This window comes from Toxorhynchites rutilus, chromosome 2, assembly GCF_029784135.1.
Source record: "Toxorhynchites rutilus septentrionalis strain SRP chromosome 2, ASM2978413v1, whole genome shotgun sequence".
NCBI lineage: Eukaryota > Metazoa > Arthropoda > Insecta > Diptera > Culicidae > Toxorhynchites > Toxorhynchites rutilus.
The window spans coordinates 303,572,197-303,588,722 of NC_073745.1; the positions used below are offsets into that span (position 1 = coordinate 303,572,197).

At 39.2% G+C, this 16,526-nt stretch overlaps 1 protein-coding gene and 1 pseudogene across 4 annotated transcripts in view; one reads left to right on the top strand and one right to left on the bottom strand.

The window, feature by feature from the left end:
• The window catches only part of LOC129769434 (GTP cyclohydrolase 1), a 65,094-nt gene extending 50,221 nt beyond the window's left edge, over nt 1-14,873 (top strand). For all 4 annotated transcript variants that reach the window (XM_055771713.1, XM_055771711.1, XM_055771710.1 and 1 more), the window contains 3 exons: nt 13,552-13,717; nt 13,788-13,904; nt 13,972-14,873. In XM_055771713.1, coding sequence (XP_055627688.1) covers nt 13,552-13,717; nt 13,788-13,904; nt 13,972-14,101 — 413 coding nt within the window. In that variant the 3' untranslated portion in view covers nt 14,102-14,873. The remainder of the gene's footprint in view (nt 1-13,551; nt 13,718-13,787; nt 13,905-13,971) is intronic.
• LOC129772351 (U4 spliceosomal RNA) lies at nt 3,138-3,210 on the bottom strand (annotated as a pseudogene).
• Nucleotides 14,874-16,526: the final 1,653 nt, after the last annotated feature.

The window sequence follows — 16,526 nt, forward strand, 5'->3', positions numbered from 1 at the left end:
AACATCAGCGTCTTGAACAAACCATGATCAGAATTGAGTTCATCGAGATGCATTAATTACATGACATAGATGTATAAACCGGATCGAAATGGTATGCAAGCACGATGTTTACAATATTTGTAAGTGTTATAATCCAGAAAAGGTCTGAATACGTACCAAATAAACCTCTGGTGGTTGATTAAAATATAGCTATATAGAAGGTGGATTTTATTAACCTTCAAAACATGTGAATCCATAAAAATATCCTGTAAAACTACTGTAAATCATGAAGAAGACTATTTTATTTATATGTTTGGAAAAAATTGAATACCTGATTTGACACAGGTGCGCTGAACTAGAGTATTCAAAAAAATGGACAAACCATGATCATATTTTCGACTGGACAAACCAAAATCATGTGCTTTTGGAAAATTTCTGCAATTTCGCCAGTTCACACGAGGCGTCCTTTCGTTTTCTTCCTTTTTTTATTTTTACATGCTGTAAAGTTGACACAACTTTATTTTGAAATAATGGTAAAAAATGACAATTAAGATTTGTTTACAAGGAACAAAACGCTATCTAAAGGTTAAAATTCCATCAAGTGAAGATGGTACAATGGCCAAAAGTGGCTGTTTCATATCGAAACGTTATAAACTTTATACCATTAACATTTTTTTTTTCAGAGAATGTACTGAAACAAGTTTTTTATGCGATTTTTTTGTGCGGTTTATGAAAAGAAGCATATTTTAGAAAGTTATTGTCCTTTTCGTTTTTTTCTCGATGTTTCATATGCATTTCAGTGTGATAAAAGCATATTTGCGTCTAATTATCCGCATCTCATATCATTCTAAAAGTACTAAAAGCACAACACAGCCACGCGCAACCAAAAAGGCAGACTGTCACATCGCAAAGCAGAGAAACAAAAGGAAATCGGCGTGGATTTTGGTTATTTTCTTGGGGAAACTTTTTTATGCGAGCCCTAAAAAAAAGGTTTACATGTAGTGTATTAGAAACACATTTTTTCGTGATTACATGGCCCATTCATAATACTGAGTCAGGGAAATTTTTAGACTTGCTCCTATCAATTTTTCAATGTTCGATATAGTATAGTTGTTCTAACTAAAATCGAATCAGTTTTTAATGTTTCTTCAGCAAACCAACGAACGCTGCGTCAAAAATATATCAAAGTAAAATAATTGACACTATTAGAAACCTTTTGCAAGGAACTATTTTCCGTCGCCGTTTTCACCATATTGATGTCTATATCATCATCCACCTATTGTCGGAAATCAAATTAGTCGTTAGCAAAACTGTGTCGGTTGATACATATTCGACACAACACCCAGCAGCCCAGCTCTGTATGATGGAACAACAAAGTCAAACACCGCAGCGCCAGCTGGTGTTCGACCCGGGATCGACTCACAGTCGATTGTCATCGACTTTCGCCGGCTGACGAAAACGCCACTTTAGATAACGAAGTCAATTTATGTAAATCAAATTGAAACACCGTACGGAGTGAGCTCTACAGGTTGGTGGAAAGTTTTCCTCGCTATGAAAAGTGTTCCGATATACATTGATGACACCATAACGTGTCCCACTTTCGATGGGAAAAGTTTCAACCTGCGATAAGACGCGGTTAATAACAACTTCATTTTACCATTCACTGTTATGAATAGATGTGTTCCATTTGTGTAACACGACTGCACGAGGAAATCTCATTCAAATGATAATTTGAATTCGACAAAAATAACCTCATTTCAAACACAACCGTAAAGCTCTCAGCCCAAGTGCTTGAAAGTCCTGATGAACCCACTAGAGAAGTTTCCCACCGCTATTGGCGTAAAATTTACAATGAGATGCGTGCCGGGGATTACTGCTGCCTCATCTCCGAAAAATAAACCATTTCGATTTGATCTCGATTTTTGCCCCGATTTCCTGCTGCAATGCTACTTGAAGAGGTGGTCGTAGGATGGAAGGAAGAAAGAATGCCTCACAATCGAAGGCTCCATCACCTTTTATTTTTTCGTTGGATCTACAACTGCGCTCTCGAAAAAAGTTCCAATTCAAGTGCGGGAAATGTTCGACAGTTACCATAATGCTGAGGCGCTCCTGGGGATGTTCAATATCCAATCCAATAAAAAACCAAAAACCGGATAATTGCGAAGCATAAACTAAACAACATTATGAAATATCAAAACAACGCTTTTGAACATCCCCACATTTCGAGCTTCCGGATAGATCTGGTAGTGGAACACAGAACAGAGTTCTCACTAGCACAGCGTTTCACTTGATTGTGACTTTCGAATGGTAATTTCCGCCTCCCGCGTTGGGAATAAAAACAGACTGTCAAAATGTGCACTGGATTTGGAAGTCGTTACCACGGAAAGTTCTCGTCCGAAACAAGCCTCGGCTTCGGTGTGGACAAAATCCATCGACGATAAAAATAATTTTGAATGTTCTCCACGGAGAAACTAATCTGATTGCTTTCTGTGGGAGTGTTGATTTCGTTAAGATTACTTAAAGACAATTTTAGCCTATTTTTCGGATCACGAGTTCCGAATGTGCCAAAGTCGCTCCGGGATTATGGGACGTAACAGATTCATTCCTTCGAATTCCGAATCCAAGTGCTCATGGAAATGGAAATTCCAAAGGGATTAGGGGATTTGATTGAACCGTCCTCTTACTGCGGGAAGAACCAATGTGAACACTGTATTGAATCGAATACGGCCAATCTTTGAACATTTCCCAAAAGAAATGATCATACCAGCTGTCATACATCGATAATGATGATGATGATAACTATGGTGCCATCTCATACCAGAAGAAAGATTCATGAGTAATTGTTCATTTTTATAAAAGATTCAAAGCGCTAAATTAATCGAAACAAGTTGAAATATTCAATGTAACGGGATTTTTTTATTAATATCTGTCAGTTGGTCAATCTCTTGGCCAAGAGGTCTGCGATATTAGTGCTAGTGTTTTGAGGGGCATTCGAATACAATTAGTTATTATAAAAATTGACATTATTTCCACATTGATCCAGTCAGTAGAAGCCTTTTGTATATCCAATTTCAAGATGGTTAAAAACTATCGATGGGTTATACCTATGATATAACCGCAAGGTTGACGTAGGACTGTCGTTGGCTTAGTAATCATTTGTGTGTTTTCAATTAGCAATAATCGCACCTCGGATGTTCCTCATTGGGTATGATATCGCTGCTGCGCAGAGCTATCTTTTGTATGTATTGATGGTTTTGAAACCCGTGTTGGAGATATATTCCGATTTGCAGAAACGCAAACGAGTAAAAATTACTCACAACTTGCATCTATTTTGCAATGCCAGTTTCCCCAGGCTCCATGGTTTTGAAGTCTGTGTTAGGGAAACATTTCGATTTGCAAAAACGCAAACGAGTACAAAAGTTCCCGCTGCTTGCATCTAATTTGCAATACCAGTTTCCCCTGGCTCCATGGTTTTGAAGTCTTTGTTAGGGAAACACCCATTCATTCCAGCGATGGTACCTTAATCGTTGCGCAATCACAACTGAGTGGATTTCCGAGCAACACTCGCTCTCATACCGATTGATGTGATTTCAATAACCTGTTTTGAAAACAATTTTAAGGCTATTGAAACAAGTTTTTGGATCAAAAAGTAACAAGCATAGAACGCGTATACAGTTTATCTTTCGAATGAAGTGTGTATCATACCATTTCGTTCAGTTTGGAGCTATTATCGCTCAAAATCTCGTTTTCCGCTTTCGTTTTCAAAACTTTGAACTTACACCCCAGTATAAAAATGAAAGACGTAGTCCAACGTCTAAACAGAGGTAAAGTGAGATTAGAAACGTCACACTGTACTGACAACTACATTCATGGCCAAATCGAAACGTTCACAAACTCACGATTTTTTTTACAGCCATACAATTCATTGAAATTCCCTTAAAGTTTTATTTGATGTTTGACATGTCAGCCCAGTTCGCTCAGTTGCCCTTCCAGCCCAGTTTGTGAACGAGTGCTATAATATATGAGGGGCTTAGAATGCAAGGGGTGTAAACGACATGATCGATTTCTCTTCATCAACTTTTTCTTCAGTTAATAACTCAACTGCAAAAACGTTCCAATTTGAGTTTGCTATAGAATCCGATAGATGAGGTTCTGACCTATCTTCCGCATTGTCAAATGCAGCTGGGAATGTATTTGCAGCTAAGTTATGACCAAAAGAGAAAGTCGATGTAGAGAAATCGATCAAATCACTTACACCCCTTTCTTTCATTCTAAGCCCCTCATATTGTATATTGGGGTAAATAATAGCTGCTATCACAATAATTCGCTATATTGTTTGTTACTCTTCAATTTTCAACAGTGGCAAACAGTATCAAGCATCGAACATGAAAAAAAAATCGATTGAAATATGTGAGGGGCTTAGAATGCAAGGGGTGTAAGTGACTTGATCGATTTCTCTTTATCGACTTTCTCTTTTGATTATAACTTAACTGCAAACACATTCCCAGTTTATTTGACAATGTGGACGATAGGTCAGAACCTCAATTATCGGTTTCTATAGCAAAATCAAATTGGAACGTTTTTGTGCGCTGAGTTATTCACGAAAGACAAAGTTGATGAAGAGAAATCGATCAATTCACTTACACCCCTTGCATTCTAAGCCCTCATTTAAGGTAATCAGAATATTTGCTCGTTGTGTATTGTATCGAATATATTTGTCAGTACACGTTGACCAAATTTTATCTGTCAGAAAAAGTCAAATATTTGTATTCGTCCAAAGAGTGTATGAGCACCCTTAGCGAGCCATAGAAGCTCTTTCCCCACGCTGTTCGAATTTTTTACACATATCATCTTGATCTTATTGAAATCAGAAAAAATGGCCAGAAGGGCACTGCCACAGGGAAATGGTAGAAACAATTTGTCAAGTTTTCTTTGAAAAATTACTACTAATGTTTAACTCGTAACATTTTTACATGTAAACTAGTTGACCCGACGAACTTAATCCCGCCCAAAATAGATTTTTCGATTTGAATACTTTCAAACATCCACGTTTTCTTACTAAGTGAACGTTAGTGAGTCCAATCACTTTTACTATAAATTGTCTAGTACTTCTACAAAAATTCGTCCTTATAATATAAAATTATTTTCAGACACAATTCTCGTTCAAGATTCTTCAAGCATTTGGAAATAACATGTTTCTCCGTTGCATGGAATACATGTTTTATACAGAGAATATTGTAAAATAAAGACAGCTCAAATCGGACCTATCCTTCCTCGGGTTTAGGGCACACCAACACATTTGGCCTTCCATTTTTGTTTATATAGATACAAGATATAGGAATGCATTATTCCGTCTGAAAATCCTTTTCCACTTTCGAACAAAAATCAATTTCGTTAGCGCCAACATCAAATGGACTAACAACGCTTAGCTAATTGTAGAATATATGGGAATTCAATTTTCCGAATTTTCCGATTTTTCTCTCCGCTATATTGATCTACGGGAAGAGACGAATACAACAAAATATAGATGACTCAAATTGAACCATTCCTTCCTCGGGTTTTGCGCTTACCAACACATTTGGCCTTCCATTTTTATTTATAGACATAAGATATGGAAATGCGTTATTTCGGCTGAAAATCCATTTCCACTTACGAACAAAGATCAATTTCGTTAGCGCAAATATCGGATGGACTAACAACGCTTATTATGACGTAATTTTCGAACATGTGGGAAATCAATTTTCCGAATTTTCCGACCTTCCTTCAGGATTTTCCGAAAATTTTCCGATTTTTCTCTCCACTATATTGATCTACGGGAAGAGACGAATACAACAAAATACAGGAGTCTAAAATCGGACCATCCCTTCTTCGGGTTTTGCGCTTACCAACACATTTGGCCTTCTATTTTTATTTATAGATATAAGATATGGAAATGCGTTATTTCGCCTGAAAATCAATCCATCGAATGGACTAACAACGCTTATTATGATGTAATTTTAGAACATGTGGGAATTCAATTTTCCGACCTTCTTTCAGAGTTTTCCGAAAATTTTCCGGTTTTTCTCTTCACTATATTGATCTACAGCAAGAGACGAATACAACAAAATAAAAAGGCTAAAATCGGACCATCCCTTCTTCGGGTTTTCCGCTTACCAAACAGATTTTGCCTTAAATTGTTATTCTATATAAACTATTTAATCTATATAATTGCGATTGAAACGTTCTGCAAACTTTTTTCTATTTAGAAACATGTCAAGAACATTTCAAACGCGAGAATTTACACACAAAAATGTTACGAGTAAAACATTATTTTCCCAGGAATCTCCATAAAAGAATGCCTGGAGTAGAGTAGAGTAGAGTTTTCAAAGGGCCTTTCACAAGGCTAGAGACCAATGAACTGCAAAGTTTAAAGTCTCTATAATACAATACCTTCCTTCCTTCGCTGAGACAAACTTTCATTCGGTATCGGACTGTTGAGCAATCCAGTTCACTTTGCTTTCGCTGCGCTTCGATCTAAGATTGGACCCCACCAGTGGTAATCCAACTTGTATATCGTCGTTTGATTTTTCTGTTCGTTTTTCGCGTTATTCGTATCGTGTGTTTTTCTTTTCGCGTCATAAATTGGACGCTGTGTGATGAGCAAGAAGAAGAGGAAGGCAGACTCGAGCCCTGCAAAAAACGAACGCATTGCCAGGGGCAATAAAATTTCGAGGCAAGCGTCATCTAATGGTGCACGCGATGTTAGTGCAGTGAAAAGCGCTCGCACTGAACCGAGCCTTCGCGAGTGGTGACACCGCATCGAACAGCAGCGAAGTAGGCGATTTCAGAAAATGTAAACACCGTTACCCAGGTAGCAACCAAAATCAAGGTCCCTCCGCTGGTGGTGAAGGCGGTCGCTCTTGACAAACTGATCAGCGAATTCGCATCGATGGGTGTTACAGCAGAGTACAAGCTATGTGGCATAATTCAGTCTTTCTCCAAGCAGTCAACATTGTTTGTTTTCCGTTATAATAAGCGCTTCTTTGGTGCCTTTGAGAATGCATCAATGCATTAAACTGACGTTATGGCGAAGCAGGCGTTAAGGTTGTGCGCCAAAAAATTATTTGGGGAATACCAAGTATCTTGAATGTCTTACTGGCATGTTAAAAGTTATTTGGGTTCGCGTGGCAGTCGCAAAACTGCCTTCAACTAAGATTGCATTTGCGCTAATATTGATCATTATGAAGCATTAAAGCTACTGTTTTCGAGGTTGTATTAACAAAAAGAGTTTATTTCGCTTGTTTAGTCACCAAGAAAGTAAATGTCGTTCTGGGATGTTGTATGTGATTAGGTTTCACTTGCCAGTAGCAAAACCTCCTCCACTAAAGGTGACAACTGCGCTCCTCTCGAGCATGAGAAAGTAATGCAACTTTTTTTGAGGCCAGTAATATTAACAGAAGCGTGTCTTTTGAGAATAGCGCAAAATGATGAGAAGTGCTTATATTCCTAGTAGTTTCAAGCCAACAATGTGTGGCGACTTATATAAAATAACAGTGTAGTTCTACGACAACAATGCGGTCGTATCTTCACAACCTCTTATAATTTTTTAGAGAATTTGAAAAAAAAAACGTTTTTGAGAGAAAATGATATATGATATATTTGAATCTTTCAAGAATGCAAAGTTCCTTAACACGTTGAGTCCCGCATTTTTCTTGCGGCATCATGAGCGTCATGAGCACAATATCAGTGTCGGTACCAGCTCCCAAAGATTTTTATTGCATAAATAGGAAATACTCAGAAATTCTACTATAAAGTAGTCACATTTTATAAAACATCCGAAAACAAACCGTTTTTATTTTTATTTTTTTTTATTTTGTAACTGTCAGTCCTAGGCAGTCAGCGTCAATAGAAACATCGGAGCCAATAATTTAGCAAATTTTTGCGAAACAAATTACACAGCTCAATACAATATTTCCGACTATTGAATGACTCTTGATGGGTATAGAGAAGTGCGGGACAAAAGTGCGCACCTAACTGTTGTCATCCAATAACTCTTGAAATAGAAGCGAATAATATATATATATATATATATATATATATATATATATATATATATATATATATATATATATATATATATATATATATATATATATATATATATATATATATATATATATATATATATAACCTCCGAAACGTAGTACAAGAACTTCTCGAGTTTTGTTTGTAGTTGGGCAAAAACCTATTTTAATACATAATGACTAATGCGTACTTTCGCCCCCAAAAAGTGCGCACTTATTGAATTGCACTTGTAACAAAAATAGATGATTTATCATTACCACTTATTGAATTGTACTTCTGAGGTAACTTGTAGCAAAAATAAATGTTTTATCATTACCAGCGGGAGAACCATCAGAGTGTGTAGGCATCATCCAGTGGGGAGGACGGGGATGCTGTATGATGTTTTATGGGTGGAGATGAGTGGGTGTTATGGTCGAACATACCACGTGGAAATTTTTGGGAGGGAAAAGACTGACAATATTAGATATCTGAAAACGTCCAACATTTGAAACAGAATTTCTTTCTATTAACAATCTAGCTGACCCGACGAACTTTTATGTACGTAATCTATACTTGCGTTATATAATTTCTTTTTGACATATAAACCTGATGCAGACTAAGACGCATCAATCCTGATACTGACTGTTTGAATCCTTTGCTCCGTTCTTGAGTTAAATCGTGAGGAATGGACATCAAATCATTTTTACTCATATTGATCAAGTTTGTAAATACAAAGTTACCTTCACCTGATTTATTTGAAACTCATTGTTGAAAAAAAAAGTTTATTTGAAGTTTATTGTGAAAACATAAACATAAAAAAAACATAACCGTTATTGAATTGAATGCATGGTGAAAATAAAAATATTTTTCATTTGTAATTCATTTTAAGTTATTTTTAAGCAATTGTTTATTTTTCTTCCTCATCTTGGATTCGGTTCTGATGATTCCGACGCTTTGCCTTGGAGCGCTGTTAAGCAACTTAAGTTGCGCCGTTGTGGGGTTCGAAGAGACAGACGATGGTTCCTCATGCAGCTAGAAGCCCAATCTCTCCCTGCCAGTTTTGCAACATGGTTGAATTAGTGCTGGAGGTTGTTGGCCTTCGCAAAATCAAAAGGCCTGGCGTCGTAAATCTTTGAGAGTCATACCATAGAAAGCTTTGTCCGGTGCTCTACAATGGTTCCCCGGATCCTGCTCACTCGTAAATGCTTGTCTGAACCGCCCTTGGTGCTCGCTGGCACATTCCAGCAGAAGTAGAAATGTCAGAAATGTTGTCTACACGCTGTCAAACTCGAAGTCGTGTTTTTCGATTCAACGAAAATGGAGGTGAACCAATGCGAGTCGAGAGAACAAATTCTTTCCAAACACCTGGAATTTCCTGACCTGTCGCAACGGCAGTTGGGAAAAATGTTGAACATTCTCCATGCAACCGTCTCCAGAGTGTTGAAGCGGTTCCAGGAGCGGTTGACATTGGACCACGGCAAAGGAGCTGGAAGAAAACCGGGACCGGAGAACAAAAAGACGGAGGGAAAGGTGAAGCGGATGATTAAAGCAAATCCCAACGTCTCAAGCCGTGATTTGGCTAAAAATATCGGCATGCCGCAGAGCTACGTCCAGAATGCAAAGAAGAGAGCTGGACTACATACATACAAGGTACAGAACTTCCCAAACGGCGATGAGCGGCAACAATCGACGGCTAGAACTCGGGCACGGAAGCTCTACGAGAAGATGCTGACGAAATATGGCTGCTGTGTGATGGACGACGAAACGTATATAAAAGCCGATTTTAAGCAAATTCCGGGGTTGGAGTTTTTAACCGGCAAGAGCAAGTTCGATGTGGACGACAAATTTAAGAAGAAGAAAATGTCGAAGTTCGCCTCCAAATATCTCGTTTGGCAGGCCATCTGCTCTTGCGGACTGAGGAGTGAGCCTTTCGTGACAAAGGGCACAGTAAATGGCGAGATCTACGAATCTGAATGCCTCGAGAAGTGCCTTTTGCCGTTTTTGCAGCAGCACGACGAAGCTCCGCTAATTTGGCCAGATTTGGCATCATGCCACTATTCTAAAAGTGTCCTGGAGTGGTATGAGGCCAATTCTGTCCATTTTGTTCCAAAGGACATGAACCCGCCAAACTGTCCGGAGGTCTGCCGCATTCCAACGCTTCGCGACTCCCTCCCGAAGTCTCTGTCGGGCCATTTGAGCATTTCTGGAGTGCATTTCTTCAAATCAGTTGTCTTCTTGTGGGTCCCGTAGGAAATTTGGTTGGAAACATTTTGTAAATTTTTTTAGAGCAAAACCCTGGTGCGAACTTTTGCCCTGCAGCCGCTGCGCACTTTTGCCTCACAAGTGATTTTTTTTTAAAATTAGGAGGTTGTGTTCAAGACACGACCACATTGTTGACGTAGAACTACGCTGTAGTTCAATTCAAGTCGCTTGTTTAGAACTAGGGATATTATATTATAATGCTACGAAAATTTTGAAATAACCATTCTAACAGTTTGGTCGCCCTGAAATGTTTTTTTTTTATTGCAGAATCATTTGACGATAATTGTTTGATGATTCATTCTTGTGCGCGCAGAACAATACATGCTCGAGATAAGCGCAGCTGTTATCCTTTGTGGAGAGAGTTTTCCTACCGTCATGCGAAACCAATCACTGAAAAACTCTACTCTTTCCTCATATTACTCCTCCACCCCCATTGCCTTGAGAAAACCATTGGATCGCTCGCCCACCAACGGTGTTGTCTAGTCGGTGTCCTCGCGAAGAATGAAGTTTGCCTCAGCAAGATCCACTTTTTCACAAAAACGAATACGCACTATCATCTACTATAGAATGAAGGTTTCCTTGACAGTGTAGTTTCGAACATTCCAGTTATTTTAGGTATGTAAATCGGCATTCTCATAACTTTTTTTGCCATTTTCATTATATGTTTGTTTGTGTGAGCTGCTGGTGCAATAATGTATCAAACGAATACACTGTTGTAGAACTTTTATGCTCGTTTGCTTCAGAAAGGCCAACGCGCACTTTTGCCCCGTGCGCACCTTTGCCCCGCACTACTCTACAGAATTCCAAACATATAAGCTTGAACTAACAAGAGTTTGAGCTTGGGCTTGAGTAGACTGTACACTTCGTAAAGGGTGTGTCACATCAAATTGCATCACAGAAAAAACGCTGTAGAAATTTAATTTTTAGGAATTATATCTTCAGCTTTCGCTTATAATCAGATAAAAGTGTATAGATCACGTTGGCCATGCTTCACTGTCATTTTTTCGTAAATTTGGAAAAATGTCGTCGAACGAAAAAGAGCGTCGTGAATTAATCCTGCGCACTCATTTCGAGAATCCGGAGTTGTCACATCGGGACATCGATAAGATGCTGGGAATCGTTCAATCCACGGTCAGCAGAGTACTAAAACGATACTTCGAGAACCTAACCATCGACCGGAAGGTGAAGAACGGCAAAAATGGATGCTCCGTCAGTGAAAAAGATCACAAGCGCGTAGTTAAGCAGTTTAGACGTGATCCGAGAAGTTCGGTCCGGGATGTCGCCAATAAGCTGAATTTGTCAAGTTAATTCGTCCAGCGGACCAAGCAGCGGGAGGGCCTGCGTACATACAAGGTTCAGAAGGATCCTAACCGCGACGAAAGGCAAAACATGGTGGGGAAGACGCGAGCCCGGAAGCTGTACACCGAAATGCTGACGAAGCCGCATTGCCTGGTAATGGACGACGAAACCTACGTCAAAGCGGACTTTCGTCAGCTGCCGGGCCTGTTGTTCTCCGCAGAGGACAAATTCAGCGTTCCGGAGGAGATTCGCAAGCAGAAACTATCCAAGTTTGCCAAAAAGTACATGGTGTGGCAAGCGATCTGCTCTTGCGAAAAGCGGAGCGCCCCCTTCGTGATGACCGGCACGGTAAACGGGCAGGTTTACCTTAAGGAGTGCCTACAGAAGCGCTTACTACCACTATTGAAGCAGCACGAGGGCCCGACCATCTTCTGGCCGGATCTCGCTCCGTGCCACTATTCAAAGGACGTGTTGGAGTGGTACGAAGCCAACGGGGTCACCTTCGTGCCAAAGGAAATGAACCCGCCCAACGCGCCGGAGCATCGCCCAATATTGGGCGATTATGAAGCAGGCCCTCCGGAAGAACCCAAAAGTTGTCAAATCGGAGGCGGACTTCAAGAAAAAATGGATTTCTGTTAAAAAAAAAAACTACAACCTGACGTTGTACAGAACCTTATGGACGGGGTAAAGAGGAAGGTGCGAGCATACGGGCTTGGCTCAAAGTATGAATAAGAAGAAAATGCCAAAAGTTGTTTAATAGTTTTTATTTTACTGTCTAAAATTTTCAAAAGGATCGGTCTACTGGGCGAACTTCTACAGCGTTTTTTCCGTGATGCAATTTGATGTGACACACCCTTTAGTTGCTCTCCGTGATTGACCTGGACCGGTGAAACTGCACAAAGAACACACCGAATTACGCTTGGTAGTAGAAAGTCATTCTCATTGTGCAAGTTTCGATGAATCGAAATAGTCAAAAACGTCGCCGACCTCGTCCTTACAGTCACCAGATGAAGGGAAGGAATGTTAGTATGACAGTCGCTGCCAGAAGGCTCTATAGCGTGGTTCCCTTGCAGTTATCAAGGAAAGAAAAATTGTTAGTGGGTATAGGTACGAAAAATCGGGATTCGCTGTGGTCAGTGATGTGAATAGGGGTTTATCCATTTGTTTCTCGGCATAATAACTATAACAGCTATTACAGAGCTTTAAGCCTCTGCTCTGGTTCTCAATAGTTTCAGGTTCTTTTTCGGACATGCTACTATAGAGATCCGACATTCGCAGACGGAATTCATAAGAGCTTGTACCCACATAAGTTTAGAAACGCTACACGCATATGGTGCACACAGATCATGCCGGTAGACAAAAGGTTGTGACGCTCAGAACTCCCGACAGTATCTTTTTAATTTGGCTACGCACCAATTTTATGCGAAAGTTGAATACAGCAAAAAAAACGGGAAGCGATCTACCAGACACTCTTTTTTCACTGATTACCGATACACGGTCTAATACAAAATTAAAGGTTTAGGTAAGGTTGACTACTTAAAACTTTAATTTTGTATTAGACCGTGTCAAAAACTGTTATCAACGACGGTTTTCTTTTGCTAGTGCAAATACATACCAAATTATGTACCCTCGTCATGCTCTTCCCAAAACAAGAATCCTCCGTCATGATTCAAGCCTAATATTCTGGAATTGTTATACGCTTACCTCTAACACTGCGCGAATGTCCCCAATGACTTCACATTGATTGGCACTGAATCTGGAAACCGAGTTTGATATCTGAGATTTTGGAACCTATTCCGTAATCCAATTGTTTAGATATTTGTACCTACGGTACATTATCTGCAGGTCAGCAACGTTCGCTATGAAAAATGATTATTGATTTTGAAAACAGATTATATCAGGCAACAGATCACTCCAAAAATAGCGAAAAGGCTAAGTTTTAAAATCCAATGTTTTCATTCATTGCAGAGGCCCTCAACGGCGCCGTTTTCGACGAGGATCACGACGAGATGGTTTTGGTAAAGGACATCGAAATGTTCTCAATGTGTGAGCATCACTTGGTTCCGTTCTATGGCAAGGTTTCGATCGGGTATTTGCCCTGCAAGAAGATTCTCGGCCTCAGCAAATTGGCCAGGTAAGAAAGTTTATATCCCTCATTCACTCGATGAATATCTAATGGCAACCATTTTGATTCTCTTATATAGAATTGTGGAAATATTCTCACGCCGACTGCAGGTCCAGGAGCGTTTGACCAAGCAGATCGCGGTGGCCGTCACCCAGGCCGTTCAGCCCGCCGGAGTTGCCGTCATCATCGAAGGAGTGTAAGTAGGCTCGAATACCCAATATCTATTGGCTCATATTTGAATGAACATCTTTTTCTTCCTCCAGACACATGTGCATGGTAATGCGTGGCGTCCAGAAGATCAACAGCAAAACGGTGACCTCCACCATGTTGGGCGTGTTTCGTGATGATCCGAAGACGCGAGAGGAGTTCCTCACACTGTGCAACAATAAGTAAATCAATCGGGAATGGAACACACACTCAAAAATATTTTTTAAAAATGAACTAAGCGCAACGGAATCAAGGATAACCGCGACATTAACATATACAATATCAGAGAATTTTAGGCTCAAAGTTTGTGTAAGTGTCCAAAAAAACAAAACTACTTTATCACTGCGCTTGGTAAGCTGCAATTGTTGTATTTTGTGTATAGAAGCTCGTAAGTGTATAACAATGATAGATAGCTCGTAAGAATCACCAGAGGATACAGAACAATAGAATCTAAGCGTGAAATGTTGTTTTTTAAATGTTTTAACTACATGTTAACAGAGAGAGATAGAGAGAGATAATACATACTCAACGAAACAAAATGATAGAATCTTTACACACTTTACGTGGGGCCAAACGGAATTCACCTGAGAAGAACAATCACAACCAATAACAATCAAGGGACATTTTCGCAATAATCATAGTGAGATACGATATATTTTGGAGAGCAACCATTTTACTAGCCAAATTGTTGTTGAACCGAAAAGTTTATCTATTGTTGAAAAGTTAATATTAAGGATTATGTTAGCTCAGACAAGACCGGAACAACATTTAATTTTTTTATTTTTTGTAATGATAATTTTTAATTCTGAATAAATCAGTTAACATCAACATATCCTTGAAAGTATCATATTTATTTGCAGGGAATATGAATTAGCTTATGTTAAAATCGTTAAGTTATATGTACACAATGCGCATGATATCGAAATAAATGAACGTTAAAAATACATGCAATTGCATATCTCGAGGCGTTTCTTCATCCTTCATTCTTGAATTGAGTTCGAAAGCAACGGTGTATAGTTCCCCTAGTGAAGAATAGGCGTCGCATCGAGCGCTTGTGTTCGCTTTTGAGAACGATCAGGTTGGATTAGAATCCATCTCTGACTGAGCATTTTTGTGATAAGGCGTATTGTATTAAAAGTAAACCCTAAGGAAAAAAAGTTTTATTTTTTTTTCAGAAAATATTTTTTTGTAAAATAAAAGTTATATAGCAAATATCTGATCCAGATTATCAACATCGATTGAACTTCTCAATCGATACTGCGAAACCAGTTCGAATGATCAGCGCTCATTTTTCCTGATCGAGCCTGCAAGCCCGTAATCGATGTCTAATTTTATTAGTATTTCTGAGCAATCTACGACTCTCTTCGGTTGACTCGGCAGAAGTCATTTATTGGAGCGAAATTTTCAGCACTCCTAGGCTGCATGCAAACGAACGCCGTTCAATAGATCGTTTATGCGCCCCAACTTGTCCGCGGGGCGTTTGAGTCCGGACATGGGCGCGTGCTATCGAGTCGCGGCTGCACAGAAGATCGCGAATAATACAAACCACGGGGATAAGTGGATTCCGGTAAGCAAAGCACGAAGGAATGAATTATGGCTGAGGTCGGCTGGAAAGGCTTTGGAATTGGACTTAGGCGTTGAGCATATGCGTTGGTGTTTTGCAAGAACGGTGGTTTCGTAAGACGATGGTTTCGGGAAATATAGTTAGGATGGAAACAAAAATAAATGCAAGACATTCGAATTCATTGATTGTTCGTCATCTAAACTCAACATTTCAATATTAAGAACGGAAAATTATATCAATTCGATATCTATTCTATATATATTTCTATATTTCTATAAATAAATGGATTTCTGTCTGTCTGTCTGATTCTTATGGACTCGGAAACTACTGAACCGATCGACATGAAAATTGGTATGTAAGGGATTTCGGGGTCGGGGAAGATTCTTATGATAGTTCGAGGCAAATCCCCCCCCCCCTCTCTAATGGTGGGCTGCCATACAAATGAAACACAAATTTCTACATTACTCGAGAATTAATCAAGCAAATGAAACGAAATTTGGCATGGGGAAGTTTTAGGTTGCAATAAATGATTCTATGGTGATGAGATATTCCTCTCCCCTCTCTTAGGGGGGCTGCCATGCAAATGAAACTAATCAAGCAAATGGAGCCAATTTTGGGATGTGAGAGTTTTTGGATACGAGAAATAGTTCTATGATGGTATGACACCCCTCTTTCCTTTGAAATGAAGAGGGAGTCCAGTAGAAATAATACACATATTTCAAACAACCATATTCCAACCAAACATGACAACTGAAAATTTTCGGAAAATTCGGAAAGATAATGAGAAAACTAGGAAAATTCAAACTCGCATATGTTCTACAATTACATAGTTACAAACGTTGTTAGTCCATTTGATGTTTGTGGTAACAAAATTGTGGTAACAGTCTTCGTTTCAAAGTGGAAATGGATTTTAATGTGATGAAACGCACTCCTATATCGTTTTCTATCTATATAAATAAAAATGGATCGTCGAATGTGCAAAACTCGAGAAAGTAATTGTCCGGTTTAGGGCTGTCTATATTCTATCATATTTTCTGTATCAAATAT